The sequence below is a fragment of the Aedes albopictus genome, unplaced genomic scaffold, assembly GCF_035046485.1.
Source record: "Aedes albopictus strain Foshan unplaced genomic scaffold, AalbF5 HiC_scaffold_306, whole genome shotgun sequence".
NCBI classification, from domain to species: domain Eukaryota; kingdom Metazoa; phylum Arthropoda; class Insecta; order Diptera; family Culicidae; genus Aedes; species Aedes albopictus.
In genome coordinates this window covers 15,508-31,885 of record NW_026917097.1, presented here as the reverse complement: position 1 = coordinate 31,885, position 16,378 = coordinate 15,508, and the positions used below count along the sequence as shown (strand labels likewise).

The 16,378-nt window shown below is 54.0% G+C and overlaps 4 protein-coding genes across 4 annotated transcripts; 3 read left to right on the top strand and 1 right to left on the bottom strand.

Moving 5' to 3' along the window:
* Positions 1-2,617: 2,617 nt before the first annotated feature.
* On the bottom strand, positions 2,618-3,219 carry LOC134284554 (histone H2B-like). The gene has a single exon (XM_062843535.1). It carries the CDS (start codon positions 3,019-3,021, stop codon positions 2,632-2,634), a length of 390 nt encoding a protein of 129 aa, XP_062699519.1. The 5' UTR covers positions 3,022-3,219; the 3' UTR covers positions 2,618-2,631.
* A 4,488-nt stretch (positions 3,220-7,707) lies between these two features.
* LOC115261264 (histone H2A-like) lies at positions 7,708-8,479 on the top strand. Its single transcript, XM_029862639.2, has one exon. The coding sequence runs from the start codon at positions 7,750-7,752 to the stop codon at positions 8,128-8,130; it is 381 nt and encodes a 126-aa protein (XP_029718499.1). The 5' UTR covers positions 7,708-7,749; the 3' UTR covers positions 8,131-8,479.
* Positions 8,480-9,312: 833 nt separating this feature from the next.
* Positions 9,313-9,795, top strand: LOC115261275 (histone H4). The gene has a single exon (XM_029862650.2). It carries the CDS (start codon positions 9,424-9,426, stop codon positions 9,733-9,735), a length of 312 nt encoding a protein of 103 aa, XP_029718510.1. The 5' UTR covers positions 9,313-9,423; the 3' UTR covers positions 9,736-9,795.
* A 4,540-nt stretch (positions 9,796-14,335) lies between these two features.
* Positions 14,336-15,899, top strand: LOC115261226 (histone H2A-like). The gene has a single exon (XM_029862600.2). The coding sequence runs from the start codon at positions 14,645-14,647 to the stop codon at positions 15,350-15,352; it is 708 nt and encodes a 235-aa protein (XP_029718460.2). The 5' UTR covers positions 14,336-14,644; the 3' UTR covers positions 15,353-15,899.
* The last annotated feature ends 479 nt before the right edge of the window (positions 15,900-16,378 follow it).

The window sequence follows — 16,378 nt, the reverse complement described above, 5'->3', positions numbered from 1 at the left end:
CCCGTACCCATTTTCCGACTGGCGATCACGGGTGATGCGCGTACTGTCTGGATCGCGCGCCGCACCAGCTGCAGCGGCCACTTTCTGCAGGGGCATCAATCCTCCGGTCTCCAGTTACCTTTGGATCGCCAATGCGGAGACGGCGGGTTCGATTCCCGCTCCGGCTACCGGAACTTTTCTCGACTTCCCTGGGTTATAGTGTGTGCAGCATTTTGTATACAAATGCATGCATGCATGCATTCATGCAGGCAAAGAAAGCCCTGCAACCAAGGTGCTCAAATAACACCAAGTCGAAGGGAAACGGGTGACGTAGAGCCACGAAGATACCATATTGGGAAAGTGACACAACACAATGCCCTAGTGCGCGGAAAGTACCGATTTTCGCTGTTCGAAATGTGGCAGGCTTGCAGTGCCGGGCCAGCTAAAGGTCGAGCGATTGCAACACAACTTGCCGCTTGGGAACATCCGCCACCCCGAAGCACCCTTCTCCGCTGTCGGCAGACTGCATTTACACTAGATGGGTACATTTCTCACCTCGGCAGCGGCATCCATGCTCGGGTTCCATGCTCCGGGAGTTCGATATTTCGTCGGTTTCCTGCAATAGGGGCACAACTCAAAATTGGTCATTTTCGAGATTTTGATGGCACAAAGGCTAAACATAGATTTTACAGGAGACGCTTCGAGATTCCCCATTTTCAAACGCTTATTCGGAACATAAAGCCACAAAGACGAAGAAGAAGAAGAAGAAGAAGATGCAGAATATGGTCTACTGCACGAATTTATTCTGGCCTGCTTACTCTCACACGAAATTTGACGTTTGAGCGGTGTCGGAACCTCTCAAACGTCAAATTTTCTGCGAGAGTAAGCAGGCCAGCGTAAGTACATGCAGTGGACCACACCAATTTGGAAAGTAACACACCACAATGCCCTAGTGCGCTGCTGTACAAACCGCCGATACGTGACACCTACTACTTACTCTCCACAGCCTACCAGGCTCGAGCAAACGAACTAAGCTGCCACCCTGAGCCCTGGCACGTGTCCGGGAAAACGAGCGAAGAAACAGCCCCAGTGTTGGTCGATAGTGTCATTCCTCTGCACGCCAGACGGAAGCTATACTCCCGCATGTTCTCTCTAGCCGTGTGGCAGGCACTCTCTTGCCCAACAGCAACTGGGAAACATATTTCGTCGGTTTCCTGCAATACGGGCACAACTCAAAATTGGTCATTTTCCAGACTTTGATGGCACATAGGATAAACACAGATTTTGTAGGAGACGCTTCGAGATTCCCCATTTTCAAACGCTTACTCTACACGTAGAGCCACGAGGAAGAAGAAGAAGAAGAAGAAGAAGAAGAAGAAGAAGAATATACTAATTTGGAAAGTAACACATCACAATGGCCTAGTGCGCTGTAGTGCAAACCGCCGGTTTGTGACACCTACTACTCACTCCACAGCCTACCAGGCTCGAGGCTGAGCCCTGGCACGTGCCCGGGACTAATCTGCAAAAGCCTACAGTTCAAACCGCGCCCAATGCCTTTTGCTGGAAAACGAGCGAAGAAACAGCCCCAGAATAATCTGCCTAGTATTCGGAAACGTGTGAAATCATAACGAGAAGTAGCAGTTTCATTAGATAACCGAGCTGTACTGACAGAGCGAGCAACAACTAAAAGTGCTATAGTGTATACTAGAAGAAGAAGAAGAAGAAGAAGAAGAAGAAGAAGAAGAAGAAGAAGAAGAAGGAGAAGAAGAAGAAGAAGAAGAAGAAGAAGTATACTAATTTGGAAAGTAACACATCACAATGGCCCAGTGCGCTGTTGTACAAAAGCCTACAGTTCAAACCGCGCCCAATGCCTTTTGCTGGAAAACGAGCGAAGAAACAGCCCCAGAAACGTGTGAAATCATAACGAGAAGTAGCAGTTTCATTAGATGACCGAACTGTACTGACAGAGCGAGCACTGTCCGGGACTAACCTACAAAAGCTTACAGTTCAAACCGCGCCCAATGCCTTTTGCTGGAAAACGAGCGTAGAAACAGCCCCAGTATAATCTGCCTAGTATTCGGAAACGTGTGAAATCATAACGAGAAGTAGCAGTTTCATTAGATAACCGAGCTGTACTGACAGAGCGAGCAACAACTAAAAGTGCTATAGTGTATACTAGAAGAAGAAGAAGAAGAAGAAGAAGAAGAAGAAGAAGAAGAAGTATACTAATTTGGAAAGTAACACATCACAATGGCCCAGTGCGCTGTTGTACAAAAGCCTACAGTTCAAACCGCGCCCAATGCCTTTTGCTGGGAAACGAGCGAAGAAACAGCCCCAGAAACGTGTGAAATCATAACGAGAAGTAGCAGTTTCATTAGATGACCGAGCTGTACTGACAGAGCGAGCAACAACTAAAAGTGCTATAGTGTATACTTCCGAACTGCTAACAACCAGTATTGGTCGATAGTGCCAGAAAGAAGAAGAAGAAGAAGAAGTATACTAATTTGGAAAGTAACACATCAGCCAGCTAGTAACGATGGGAAAGTTTGCCCCCACTTATTGGATCTATATTTCTGAATCAACTCTTACGCGGGAGGGTTGCAGTGGCCCTGAAAAGGGCCTTTTTCGGGTATGCGGGGATCGATGTCTCGTCTACTTCGAGCTTGTGTACTTGGTGACGGCCTTGGTCCCCTCGGAAACGGCATGCTTGGCCAACTCGCCGGGGAGCAGCAACCGGACGGCGGTTTGAATTTCCCGGGAGGTGATCGTCGACCGCTTGTTGTAGTGCGCCAATCGGGAGGCTTCGGCGGCGATCCGTTCGAAGATGTCGTTGACGAAGCTGTTCATGATGCTCATAGCCTTCGACGAGACACCGGTGTCCGGGTGGACTTGTTTCAGCACCTTGTAGATGTAGATAGCGTAGCTTTCCTTTCGGCGTGGCTTCTTCTTCTTCTTTTCGCCCTTGACGATGTTCTTCTGGGCCTTGCCGGCGGCGGGCGACTTCTTGGTGGCCTTTCCGCTTGCTGACTTCGGTGGTGCCATGTTTCGAGCTTCGACTGCTTCGGCTGGGATACGCGGGCAAAGTGATGCCTACCAGCCGGCAGGGGCTCCGCTTTTGTGCCGATCGAATAGCAAGCGAAGCTCCGCCCCTTTGGCTCGCACGTCGTACCAGTCCGTTTCGTTCGTGCCGTCCCAGTATTGGTGCAGCGCAGCGTTACTCCAGTACAAAAGCGCTCGACACCGTCGCCCCGGCCATCCCCTCACATTCTAGCTTCGACATCCGAGCAGTGAAGTCGACAAGTGTGCTCAGAGTCCCGATTAGCGATCCGCCCAAAGACCCACACGGTAATCTTAGGCGGACACCGCTGGTTGCTTACGGATTATCTGTTCCCGCTGGCCTGTTGGCATTCCAAGCTCGAAGTAAGTTTTTCCCGCGCTTTTCTCCGTTTTCGCGTTACTCTCGTAGAGAGATTATTCGCTCGCGTGACTTGTCTCCGGCACTTGCCCACCTGTTTGGTGTGGCAAAGGAGAAAAAATCGCTGCAAGAAACAGCAGCCGTTTTTCGTCGTCCCGAATCGCCGACGACGATGGGTCGCGGCAGACCGCCGCCCCCGGACCCCGCATCGGGCCATCAAGCTGCAGCCTCGGATCAGCAGCACCCAAATAGCAAGCGGCAACGTTTGGATGGACACGGCTCGTCAGTGGAGCAAAACGCCAGACTGCTGGCAAAGAATAAGTTTGCCACCCTGCCGGTGGATCAAAACACCCCCGCGCCCCCCAAGCCACCGAAGGTACCACCGATCTTCGCTTCCACGAAGGAGGTAGCAGCGCTCAGGAACGAGCTGGCGAAGAAGCAGATTCACCCGCTCTTCAAACTGTGCAGTACTGGGACGAAAATCGTCTGCACCACCGTCGCCGACTACCAGGAGGTTGGCAAATTCCTGGTGGAGAACCGTGCGGAGTTCTACACGCACGATGCCCCTGGAAACAAGCCCCTGAAGGTGCTTCTACGGGGCCTCGAGGAGTACTCCCCGGAGGAGTTAATCCAGGAGCTGAAGGCCAAGAAACTGAAGCCCCTGAACGTTTTTCCCATCAGGCGAGGGGAAGGCTCCAACCAACGGGACCGGCCGTATCTGGTCCATCTGGAGAAGGGATCCATCTCCATGAAGGACCTACGGGAAGTGAAGGCTCTCTTCCAAATCATCGTAGAGTGGGAGAGGTACCGCCCGAAGAAACGCCAGGTCACTCAGTGCGGAAACTGTCTCGCCTACGGGCACGGCACCAAAAACTGCCACATGCGCCCCCGATGTGGTAAATGCGCCGGAGAACACTCAACAGATTCCTGCGCCCCGATGCAGGAAGGGACATCCCCAAAGTGCGTCAACTGCGGGGACACTCACGAGGGAAACAACAGAGCCTGCCCGAAGCGAGCGGAATACATTGAAATCCGCAGGAAAGCGTCCGCCAAGAACCAGCGCGGCCGCGTCCGGCCACCACCACCCCCGGTGACAGAGGGCCACTTCCCCCCACTCCCACCAGTGGTTCCAACCCGGAACCCATCAAACCACCAGCCGGTATCCCAAGTGCAACAACGCCTTGCGGCCGCCGCCTCTGCTGTGCCTGAGCAGAACCGTACCCCTCCTGGCTGGGGAAACCAAGGACGTAGCGCCCCCACCGCCCACCCGCTGGACGATGGCACACTCTACCCCCCGGAGGTAGTCACCGAGCTTGCCATGTGCCTGTTCGAACGGCTGGGAGCATGCCGCTCCAAGCGCGAGCAAATTAACGCCGTCACCATGACGGTCCAAACCTTCCTAATCAAGTATGGGCCCTGAGGATAACATCCGTATTCTCAATTGGAACGCTCGCTCTATAAGGGCGAAAAAACTCGAGCTGGGTGAATTCCTCTCCCAGCACAGAATCGACGTCGGAGTCGTGACGGAGACACGACTTAACCCAACTATCAACTTCTCGCTACCAACACACGTCGTGGTGAGACTGGACCGACAAAATTCCAACGGTGGTGGTGTGGCCGTCCTTATTCGACGGGGCCTGCGCTACAAAATCCTACCTCATCCCAAGACAACCGTCATCGAAGCCATCGGTGTCGAAATCAGCACCCTTCGTGGTGCCGTTACGCTGTTCGCCGTCTACGCACCTAGGCAATGCGTGGACAACAACGGGACATCAAGCCAGTTCATGGATGACCTGCGGAAACTGACCAGCAACAGAACGGGCTTTGTCGTGGCCGGAGACCTTAATGCTCGCCATTCCTTGTGGAAAAACCACACAAACAACAAGAATGGGACTCTCTTGGCAGATCACCTCAGTTCCGGTACGTGTGCTCTACACCACCCGGACGATCCAACGTTCGTCTCCCCGGCAGGCACAACATCAACACTGGATGTATTTCTGTCGGACCTGCAGCTGTCCAAGCCAGTAACCCACCAGGAGTTAAGCTCGGACCACCTCCCAGTCACCTGCGAGCTGGAACGCGAACCGATGTCGGTCCCGCCGGCAAAGCGTCGAGACTATCACCGAGTCAATTGGGTGGCATTCAGCCGCCTGGTAGATTCCCAACTACCAGATGAACAGAATCTCCAAACTACCGAAAGCATCGACCAAAACCTGGACGTGTTCGAGAACGCCATCCACTCGGCCGAGGACTCCTGCATCCGGTGGGTCCCAGTGAGATACAATTTCACGAACATCGACGACGATACCCGTCAGCTGATCCAACAACGGAACACCGTCCGAAGGCAGTTCCAACGGACCGGCTGCCTGCTGAAAAAGCTGGAGGTCTCCATGCTAAACAGCCAGATCAAGGACCGGATGGACGTGATCAGGAACCGGCAGTTTTCGAACCACCTCGGCCAGCTGAGTGACCACTCAAGACCCTTCTGGAAAGTGGCCAAGATCCTGAAGAAGAAACCTCTCCCCGTACCCCCGCTAAAGGACGACACCGGCGGCATCCTGGTCTCCCCGTCGGAGAAAGCGAACGCCATTGCCCACAAATTGGTCGAAGCGCACAACCTCGGTGCGAACATGCAGAGCCCCCACGAAGCGGCGGTTCGGCAAACCATCGCCCAACTCGAGGCGAACGATGACGCACCCCTCGACGGCCAAGTCACAGAGGACGAAGTCAGGGCAGCGGTCAAGCGGACGAAGAATATGAAGGCACCGGGCAAGGACAACATCTTCAACCTGGTTCTGAAGAAACTCTCCAATAAGGCGTACCGCTTCCTGGCGGCGGTCTTCTCCAGATGTCTCCAACTTGGCTACTTCCCATCCAGGTGGAAGGTAGGCAAAGTTATTCCCATCCCGAAGCCCGGGAAGGATCCAACCAACGCGTCAAGTTATCGGCCCATCACCCTGCTATCGGCAGCTAGCAAGGTTTTTGAGCGTATCATTCTCCAACGTATGATGGAGCACATCGACGAACAGGACCTCATCGTTCCGGAGCAGTTCGGATTCCGACGAGGGCACTCCACCGTCCACCAGTTGGTCCGTGTGGAAAACGCCATCCACCGCAACACCGCCCTGTCCAACAACACGGCGATGGTCCTCCTGGATGTCGAGAAGGCCTTCGACAACGTCTGGCACGACGGCCTCGTTCACAAGCTGGTGCAGGCAGGATTCCCAACGTACCTGACAAGAATGGTAAGAAATTATCTCGCTAACAGATCTTTCCGAGTCCATCTCGCAGGAACAGAGTCCGAGCTCCAAGCGGTCCCAGCAGGAGTTCCCCAGGGCAGTCTCCTGGGCCCGATATTGTACAACCTGTACACATCAGACATCCCGCCACTCCCCGGTGGGTGCATACTGGCACTCTACGCCGATGATAGTGCGATCGTCGCGAACGGTCGCACACCCATGCACTACAGGTCCCGGCTCCAGCAGGGCGTAACGGCTTACGTCAGCTACCTAACGAGCTGGAAGATAAAGGTCAACGAAGCCAAGAGCCAGGCCATCGTCTTTAGGCATAGACCATCACCGAAGCTCCTCCCGCCACCGGACTGCTACATCCGGATCAACGGCCGCATTGTCCCCTGGACAGACGAAGTTGGCTACCTTGGGGTCGTCATGGACAACAGGAGGACCTACCGAACGCACACAGACAACCTGAAGAACAGGTGCATTGGCCTGTTGAAGTCCCTTTATCCGCTGATCTCACGGCGGTCCCGATTGTCGCGACGGAACAAGCTGGCCGTCTTCAAAACCATCATCGCTCCGATGGTGAACTACGCCATGCCGGTATGGGGCACATGTGCGGAGACCCACAAGAAGAAGCTGCAGGTGGTCCAGAACCGGCTGCTTCGGCTTATCCTGAACGCCCCCTTCGATACGAGGATCAGCGAGCTGCATCGAAACGCAGGTTACAAGACCGTCAAGGAACGGATAGAAGAGGCAATCGACGGCTTCATCGAAAGCGCTGCTCGATCGGAATACCCGCTCATCCGAGCGCTGGTTGATTAGGATTTTCAAATTTTTAGGATAAGTAGGTTAAGTAGAATATAAAATTAAAATCACTACGTTTGTAATCACACACAAACACACAAACACAAGACACTCTTAAAGGAACTAAATTGAAAAGCAATCTGAAAAGCAACAAACAAAATCAAAGGCTGAAAAGACAAGATCTAAAACACTTAAACAAAAAATGTATTGTAAAGAAACACAAAAGACTGAATAAACAAATTTTAAACTGTCTTTTATAAACGCCCCGGCCATCAGTATAGAGGCAGATACACGCACGCACGCACGCACACGATGTCTGGCCGTGGCAAAGGAGGCAAAGCGAGGGTGAAGGCAAAGTCCCGTTCCAGCCGTGCTGGATTGCAGTTCCCGGTCGGTCGCATCCACCGTCTGCTCCGGAAGGGCAACTATGCCGAGCGGGTCGGTGCCGGGGCCCCAGTCTACCTGGCGGCCGTCATGGAGTATCTGGCTGCGGAGGTGCTCGAGTTGGCGGGAAACGCTGCCCGTGACAACAAGAAAACCAGAATCATCCCCCGTCATCTGCAGTTGGCCATCCGCAACGACGAAGAGCTGAACAAACTGCTGTCCGGCGTGACCATCGCCCAGGGCGGTGTCCTGCCGAACATCCAGGCCGTTCTGCTGCCCAAGAAGACCGAGAAGAAGACGACGGCATAGGCTGGGCAGCATTCCGCTCGCGTCCTCGCGTGTCGACCCAAAATCAAAACCGTCCTTTTCAGGACGACCATATCCCATTCGCCCCGCTGGAGAGTTGTTTCGAGACATGTTCTGTTAGCCCACACATTGTTCGATAGAGGAGTTGGTGACAACATTCTGTCGGATGATAGCTTTGCTGAGTATCGTTTGGCTGCTAAAGCCCAATTTCGTGTTTAAATGAAATCGCTCGAGAAATGTCTTGACCGATTCCTGGCAGAAACTTCCTAACAGTGCCACTTGAATTGTCATTTCTTCGGTACGCAACTGCGTACTGCGATCAAAGAAAACGAATTTCTCGCGCGATTCAGGCACGTGCATCAAGATAGGCCGCGATGTGGTCGGATTCGATTGCTAATAAATTGGCATAAGCTACCTGGAAACACACTTCCACGCCGACATTGACATTGACGTAATAAAGCTGACCGAGCGCCGTTTATCACATGAGGCTAATTCTGTCCGACAATCTAGTCTAGAATATTCGTGTTAACTCTTCCGTGGAACGATTTCGGTGGCCCTGAAAAGGGCCGTTTGTAAAAGGGGACGAGAACTTGCTGGCGCGTCCTCCAATTTAGGCGCGCTCGCCCCGGATGCGTCGAGCCAGCTGGATATCCTTGGGCATGATAGTGACTCGCTTGGCGTGGATAGCGCACAGGTTGGTATCCTCGAACAGGCCGACCAGGTAGGCCTCGCTCGCCTCCTGCAGGGCCATGACGGCCGAGCTCTGGAAGCGCAGGTCGGTCTTGAAGTCCTGGGCGATTTCACGGACCAGACGCTGGAATGGGAGCTTGCGGATCAGCAGCTCCGTCGACTTCTGGTACCGGCGGATCTCACGCAGAGCGACCGTTCCCGGCCGATAACGATGGGGCTTCTTGACGCCTCCGGTGGCGGGGGCGCTCTTGCGGGCGGCCTTGGTGGCCAGCTGCTTACGAGGCGCTTTCCCTCCGGTGGACTTGCGGGCAGTTTGCTTGGTGCGAGCCATGGTAGCACGAAAATTGTCGAAACACGTCCAATCCGACCGAACGCACGCGACAGAATGAGGCCGGAGGCCCGGGCTGCCGGTTGGTTTTATGCGCGTCGCATTGTCGCCGGCCAGCCAATCACAAGCCGACAGAAACGGCACACACGCGGCATAAAACCGACCAACTGTGGGCGGTGCGGGCATCAGTTCCACGACAACCGTTGCCGAGCGCGGACGCACTCTCCAAGCACTCACTCACTCACTCGTGGCTCAACCTCGCACTCGCTAATCGCAAAATGACCGGCCGTGGCAAGGGCGGCAAAGGACTCGGAAAGGGAGGCGCCAAACGTCACCGCAAGGTGTTGCGTGACAACATCCAGGGCATCACCAAGCCCGCCATCCGTCGTCTGGCTCGTCGCGGCGGAGTCAAGCGCATCTCCGGGCTTATCTACGAAGAGACCCGCGGTGTGCTGAAGGTCTTCCTGGAAAACGTTATCCGTGATGCCGTCACGTACACCGAGCACGCCAAGCGCAAAACCGTCACCGCCATGGACGTTGTGTACGCTCTGAAGCGCCAGGGACGCACCCTGTACGGTTTCGGAGGGTAAACGTGTCTCTCTGCGGCTAAATCTCCCCCCATTTCAATTTCAAACGGCCCTTTTCAGGGCCACCAGGAAGCGATCCGCGAAAGAGTTGGAACAGGATTGAATTTTGATCGATCCCCTATGCACAAGTGTAAGAGGTCTGCATTTTGCTACCCCGTTGTTTTACGTTGCGGAGGAAACCGAGCAGCTGCGTGCCGCTCGCACCGCTTTGGAACCACTCACGCTACCATAATAGTAGTCGATGTGTTGGTTCGTTTCTGGTGCAAGACCACCCCGGACGGCGGGGGGCGCATCGGGAGATGCGCCCGGCTCACCGAAACGACTTTTCGCTCGCGATGCATCCAGCTTGGAAACATTCAACGGGCGGTTTGCAGATCAGACGACATTTCTCAGCCTATCTTGATGCATTGGGAAATTCCTTGCCTGAATCGCTCTAGAAACCGTCTTTTCTCCGATCGCAGTGCGGCAGTTTCGAGGAAACCGTCAGTCACCGTAGAAAATTCGCTCAAGAAGTTTCTTGTGGAAAAGGTGGGGGGGAACGAGGGAAGGAGAAACATTCCGGGTATCGTAACTCTTGGGTGAAATCTGATTCGGTAGTCCTGAAAAGGACTGATTGTCTGAAATCGGGCACTCGGGATCGGCGGTGCGCTTACTTCTTGGCAGCGGTCTTCTTCCTGGGCGAGGCCGCCTTAGCCGCCGGGGCAGCCTTCTTCGGTTTCGGGGCCTTTGGCTTCGTCGCAGCGGTCTTGGAAGGTTTGGTGGCCTTCTGCTTCGGGGCAGCGGCCTGTTTCACGCTACCGGAGTTCTTCTGCTTCTTGGTGGTGGCGGCCATGGTTTTCTTCGCCGCGGCTGGCTTCTTGGCTTTCCCCTCGCCGGATGGTTTCTTTGCCGCCGCCGCCGTCGTCTTCTTCTGCTTTTGCTGCTGCTGCTGCTGCTCCCGTTTGGCGCCCTTTTCGCGTTTCTTCCCATCGGCGGCCGTCTTCGGTTGCTTCTTCTTCTTCTTCTCGCCGGTGGTTTTCCTCGCCTCGGCCTTCAGCTTGAACGATCCGGACGCGCCGGTACCCTTGGTTTGGACCAACGTGCCCTTCTCGACGCCGTTCTTCAGGGCCTTCTTGACGAACCGGGCCAGCTTGGTGACATCGCATTTGTAGTTGGCTGCAATGTACTTCTTGATGGCCTGCAGGGAGGACCCGTTGCGCTCCTTCAGGGTTCGGATAGCAGCAACTACCATCTCGTTCACCGGCGGATGGGCCTTCGGTTTGCCGTCTCCCTTGGGGGTCCTCGGCTTCTTCGCCTTGGAGGCGGGCGGCGGGGCAGTAGCAGCAGCAGCGGCGGCGGCACCGGTTTCAGCGGCAACTTCGGCAGACATCTCGATCTCGGCACTGGTACTGTTGTGTGGAGCTGTGTGGAGAGCAGTCGGCGCACACGAACGAACAGAGTGGAATGAGAACACACCAGACAGCAGCCCCGCGGCTCGAATCTGATGTCTGGGTTAGGGATGCATCGAACGAGTTGTTCGCGAAATGGTGCACAGATCTAGGGCAACAGCGCTTGCCGTCGGGCTATTTTCCCTCACCTACGGTCAACAATCGACGGTTTCGACTGTCTTCCGGGCAAGTATCTGAATCTTGCTAGCAGTTCGCCCCTGCCGTACCGTGCTGGCACCCGGCGGGGCACGGCGGAACCCTAGCGTAACGGTTCCGGTGCGTCTTCTGGTGTAGCTTCGCTCGGGAAAACAATCAATAGTTGCCACTGAAACAATGCCCGCCTGCCAATGCGTGCATTCGGGCACCACGACAGTTGCTTCGAACGGGCCAGACCAGCGCGGGCAGCTTCCGGTTGGTGGCCGGCTGGTTTCGCGGCTGTTCGCAACAGCACCCTGCGGTGGCCGAAACTGGCTGCGGGATGCAACGTGGTGTACACGTTTTCCACCGACCGGAAAATGTGCGGAAACGGGTTTTGGAATGACATTTTCCCGTACCCATTTTCCGACTGGCGATCACGGGTGATGCGCGTACTGTCTGGATCGCGCGCCGCACCAGCTGCAGCGGCCACTTTCTGCAGGGGCATCAATCCTCCGGTCTCCAGTTACCTTTGGATCGCCAATGCGGAGACGGCGGGTTCGATTCCCGCTCCGGCTACCGGAACTTTTCTCGACTTCCCTGGGTTATAGTGTGTGCAGCATTTTGTATACAAATGCATGCATGCATGCATTCATGCAGGCAAAGAAAGCCCTGCAACCAAGGTGCTCAAATAACACCAAGTCGAAGGGAAACGGGTGACGTAGAGCCACGAAGATACCATATTGGGAAAGTGACACAACACAATGCCCTAGTGCGCGGAAAGTACCGATTTTCGCTGTTCGAAATGTGGCAGGCTTGCAGTGCCGGGCCAGCTAAAGGCCGAGCGATTGCAACACAACTTGCCGCTTGGGAACATCCGCCACCCCGAAGCACCCTTCTCCGCTGTCGGCAGACTGCATTTACACTAGATGGGTACATTTCTCACCTCGGCAGCGGCATCCATGCTCGGGTTCCATGCTCCGGGAGTTCGATATTTCGTCGGTTTCCTGCAATAGGGGCACAACTCAAAATTGGTCATTTTCGAGATTTTGATGGCACAAAGGCTAAACATAGATTTTACAGGAGACGCTTCGAGATTCCCCATTTTCAAACGCTTATTCGGAACATAAAGCCACAAAGACGAAGAAGAAGAAGAAGAAGAAGAAGAAGATGCAGAATATGGTCTACTGCACGAATTTATTCTGGCCTGCTTACTCTCACACGAAATTTGACGTTTGAGCGGTGTCGGAACCTCTCAAACGTCAAATTTTCTGCGAGAGTAAGCAGGCCAGCGTAAGTACATGCAGTGGACCACACCAATTTGGAAAGTAACACACCACAATGCCCTAGTGCGCTGCTGTACAAACCGCCGATACGTGACACCTACTACTTACTCTCCACAGCCTACCAGGCTCGAGCAAACGAACTAAGCTGCCACCCTGAGCCCTGGCACGTGTCCGGGAAAACGAGCGAAGAAACAGCCCCAGTGTTGGTCGATAGTGTCATTCCTCTGCACGCCAGACGGAAGCTATACTCCCGCATGTTCTCTCTAGCCGTGTGGCAGGCACTCTCTTGCCCAACAGCAACTGGGAAACATATTTCGTCGGTTTCCTGCAATACGGGCACAACTCAAAATTGGTCATTTTCCAGACTTTGATGGCACATAGGATAAACACAGATTTTGTAGGAGACGCTTCGAGATTCCCCATTTTCAAACGCTTACTCTACACGTAGAGCCACGAGGAAGAAGAAGAAGAAGAAGAAGAAGAAGAAGAAGAAGAATATACTAATTTGGAAAGTAACACATCACAATGGCCTAGTGCGCTGTAGTGCAAACCGCCGGTTTGTGACACCTACTACTCACTCCACAGCCTACCAGGCTCGAGGCTGAGCCCTGGCACGTGCCCGGGACTAATCTGCAAAAGCCTACAGTTCAAACCGCGCCCAATGCCTTTTGCTGGAAAACGAGCGAAGAAACAGCCCCAGAATAATCTGCCTAGTATTCGGAAACGTGTGAAATCATAACGAGAAGTAGCAGTTTCATTAGATAACCGAGCTGTACTGACAGAGCGAGCAACAACTAAAAGTGCTATAGTGTATACTAGAAGAAGAAGAAGAAGAAGAAGAAGAAGAAGAAGAAGAAGAAGGAGAAGAAGAAGAAGAAGAAGAAGTATACTAATTTGGAAAGTAACACATCACAATGGCCCAGTGCGCTGTTGTACAAAAGCCTACAGTTCAAACCGCGCCCAATGCCTTTTGCTGGAAAACGAGCGAAGAAACAGCCCCAGAAACGTGTGAAATCATAACGAGAAGTAGCAGTTTCATTAGATGACCGAACTGTACTGACAGAGCGAGCACTGTCCGGGACTAACCTACAAAAGCTTACAGTTCAAACCGCGCCCAATGCCTTTTGCTGGAAAACGAGCGTAGAAACAGCCCCAGTATAATCTGCCTAGTATTCGGAAACGTGTGAAATCATAACGAGAAGTAGCAGTTTCATTAGATAACCGAGCTGTACTGACAGAGCGAGCAACAACTAAAAGTGCTATAGTGTATACTAGAAGAAGAAGAAGAAGAAGAAGAAGAAGAAGAAGAAGAAGAAGTATACTAATTTGGAAAGTAACACATCACAATGGCCCAGTGCGCTGTTGTACAAAAGCCTACAGTTCAAACCGCGCCCAATGCCTTTTGCTGGGAAACGAGCGAAGAAACAGCCCCAGAAACGTGTGAAATCATAACGAGAAGTAGCAGTTTCATTAGATGACCGAGCTGTACTGACAGAGCGAGCAACAACTAAAAGTGCTATAGTGTATACTTCCGAACTGCTAACAACCAGTATTGGTCGATAGTGCCAGAAAGAAGAAGAAGAAGAAGAAGTATACTAATTTGGAAAGTAACACATCAGCCAGCTAGTAACGATGGGAAAGTTTGCCCCCACTTATTGGATCTATATTTCGGAATCAACTCTTACGCGGGAGGGTTGCAGTGGCCCTGAAAAGGGCCTTTTTCGGGTATGCGGGGATCGATGTCTCGTCTACTTCGAGCTTGTGTACTTGGTGACGGCCTTGGTCCCCTCGGAAACGGCATGCTTGGCCAACTCGCCGGGGAGCAGCAACCGGACGGCGGTTTGAATTTCCCGGGAGGTGATCGTCGACCGCTTGTTGTAGTGCGCCAACCGGGAGGCTTCGGCGGCGATCCGTTCGAAGATGTCGTTGACGAAGCTGTTCATGATGCTCATAGCCTTCGACGAGACACCGGTGTCCGGGTGGACTTGTTTCAGCACCTTGTAGATGTAGATAGCGTAGCTTTCCTTTCGGCGTGGCTTCTTCTTCTTCTTTTCGCCCTTGACGATGTTCTTCTGGGCCTTGCCGGCGGCGGGCGACTTCTTGGTGGCCTTTCCGCTTGCTGACTTCGGTGGTGCCATGTTTCGAGCTTCGACTGCTTCGGCTGGGATACGCGGGCAAAGTGATGCCTACCAGCCGGCAGGGGCTCCGCTTTTGTGCCGATCGAATAGCAAGCGAAGCTCCGCCCCTTTGGCTCGCACGTCGTACCAGTCCGTTTCGTTCGTGCCGTCCCAGTATTGGTGCAGCGCAGCGTTACTCCAGTACAAAAGCGCTCGACACCGTCGCCCCGGCCATCAGTATAGAGGCAGATACACGCACGCACGCACGCACACGATGTCTGGCCGTGGCAAAGGAGGCAAAGCGAGGGTGAAGGCAAAGTCCCGTTCCAGCCGTGCTGGATTGCAGTTCCCGGTCGGTCGCATCCACCGTCTGCTCCGGAAGGGCAACTATGCCGAGCGGGTCGGTGCCGGGGCCCCAGTCTACCTGGCGGCCGTCATGGAGTATCTGGCTGCGGAGGTGCTCGAGTTGGCGGGAAACGCTGCCCGTGACAACAAGAAAACCAGAATCATCCCCCGTCATCTGCAGTTGGCCATCCGCAACGACGAAGAGCTGAACAAACTGCTGTCCGGCGTGACCATCGCCCAGGGCGGTGTCCTGCCGAACATCCAGGCCGTTCTGCTGCCCAAGAAGACCGAGAAGAAGACGACGGCATAGGCTGGGCAGCATTCCGCTCGCGTCCTCGCGTGTCGACCCAAAATCAAAACCGTCCTTTTCAGGACGACCATATCCCATTCGCCCCGCTGGAGAGTTGTTTCGAGACATGTTCTGTTAGCCCACACATTGTTCGATAGAGGAGTTGGTGACAACATTCTGTCGGATGATAGCTTTGCTGAGTATCGTTTGGCTGCTAAAGCCCAATTTCGTGTTTAAATGAAATCGCTCGAGAAATGTCTTGACCGATTCCTGGCAGAAACTTCCTAACAGTGCCACTTGAATTGTCATTTCTTCGGTACGCAACTGCGTACTGCGATCAAAGAAAACGAATTTCTCGCGCGATTCAGGCACGTGCATCAAGATAGGCCGCGATGTGGTCGGATTCGATTGCTAATAAATTGGCATAAGCTACCTGGAAACACACTTCCACGCCGACATTGACATTGACGTAATAAAGCTGACCGAGCGCCGTTTATCACATGAGGCTAATTCTGTCCGACAATCTAGTCTAGAATATTCGTGTTAACTCTTCCGTGGAACGATTTCGGTGGCCCTGAAAAGGGCCGTTTGTAAAAGGGGACGAGAACTTGCTGGCGCGTCCTCCAATTTAGGCGCGCTCGCCCCGGATGCGTCGAGCCAGCTGGATATCCTTGGGCATGATAGTGACTCGCTTGGCGTGGATAGCGCACAGGTTGGTATCCTCGAACAGGCCGACCAGGTAGGCCTCGCTCGCCTCCTGCAGGGCCATGACGGCCGAGCTCTGGAAGCGCAGGTCGGTCTTGAAGTCCTGGGCGATTTCACGGACCAGACGCTGGAATGGGAGCTTGCGGATCAGCAGCTCCGTCGACTTCTGGTACCGGCGGATCTCACGCAGAGCGACCGTTCCCGGCCGATAACGATGGGGCTTCTTGACGCCTCCGGTGGCGGGGGCGCTCTTGCGGGCGGCCTTGGTGGCCAGCTGCTTACGAGGCGCTTTCCCTCCGGTGGACTTGCGGGCAGTTTGCTTGGTGCGAGCCATGGTAGCAC

Excerpts from the sequence above, each read along its gene's own strand:
- LOC115261226 (XM_029862600.2), top strand. The coding sequence starts at position 14,645 with ATGTTCTTCTGGGCCTTGCCGGCGGCGGGCGACTTCTTGGTGGCCTTT.
- LOC134284554 (XM_062843535.1), bottom strand. The coding sequence starts at position 3,021 with ATGGCACCACCGAAGTCAGCAAGCGGAAAGGCCACCAAGAAGTCGCCC.
- LOC115261275 (XM_029862650.2), top strand. The coding sequence starts at position 9,424 with ATGACCGGCCGTGGCAAGGGCGGCAAAGGACTCGGAAAGGGAGGCGCC.
- LOC115261264 (XM_029862639.2), top strand. The coding sequence starts at position 7,750 with ATGTCTGGCCGTGGCAAAGGAGGCAAAGCGAGGGTGAAGGCAAAGTCC.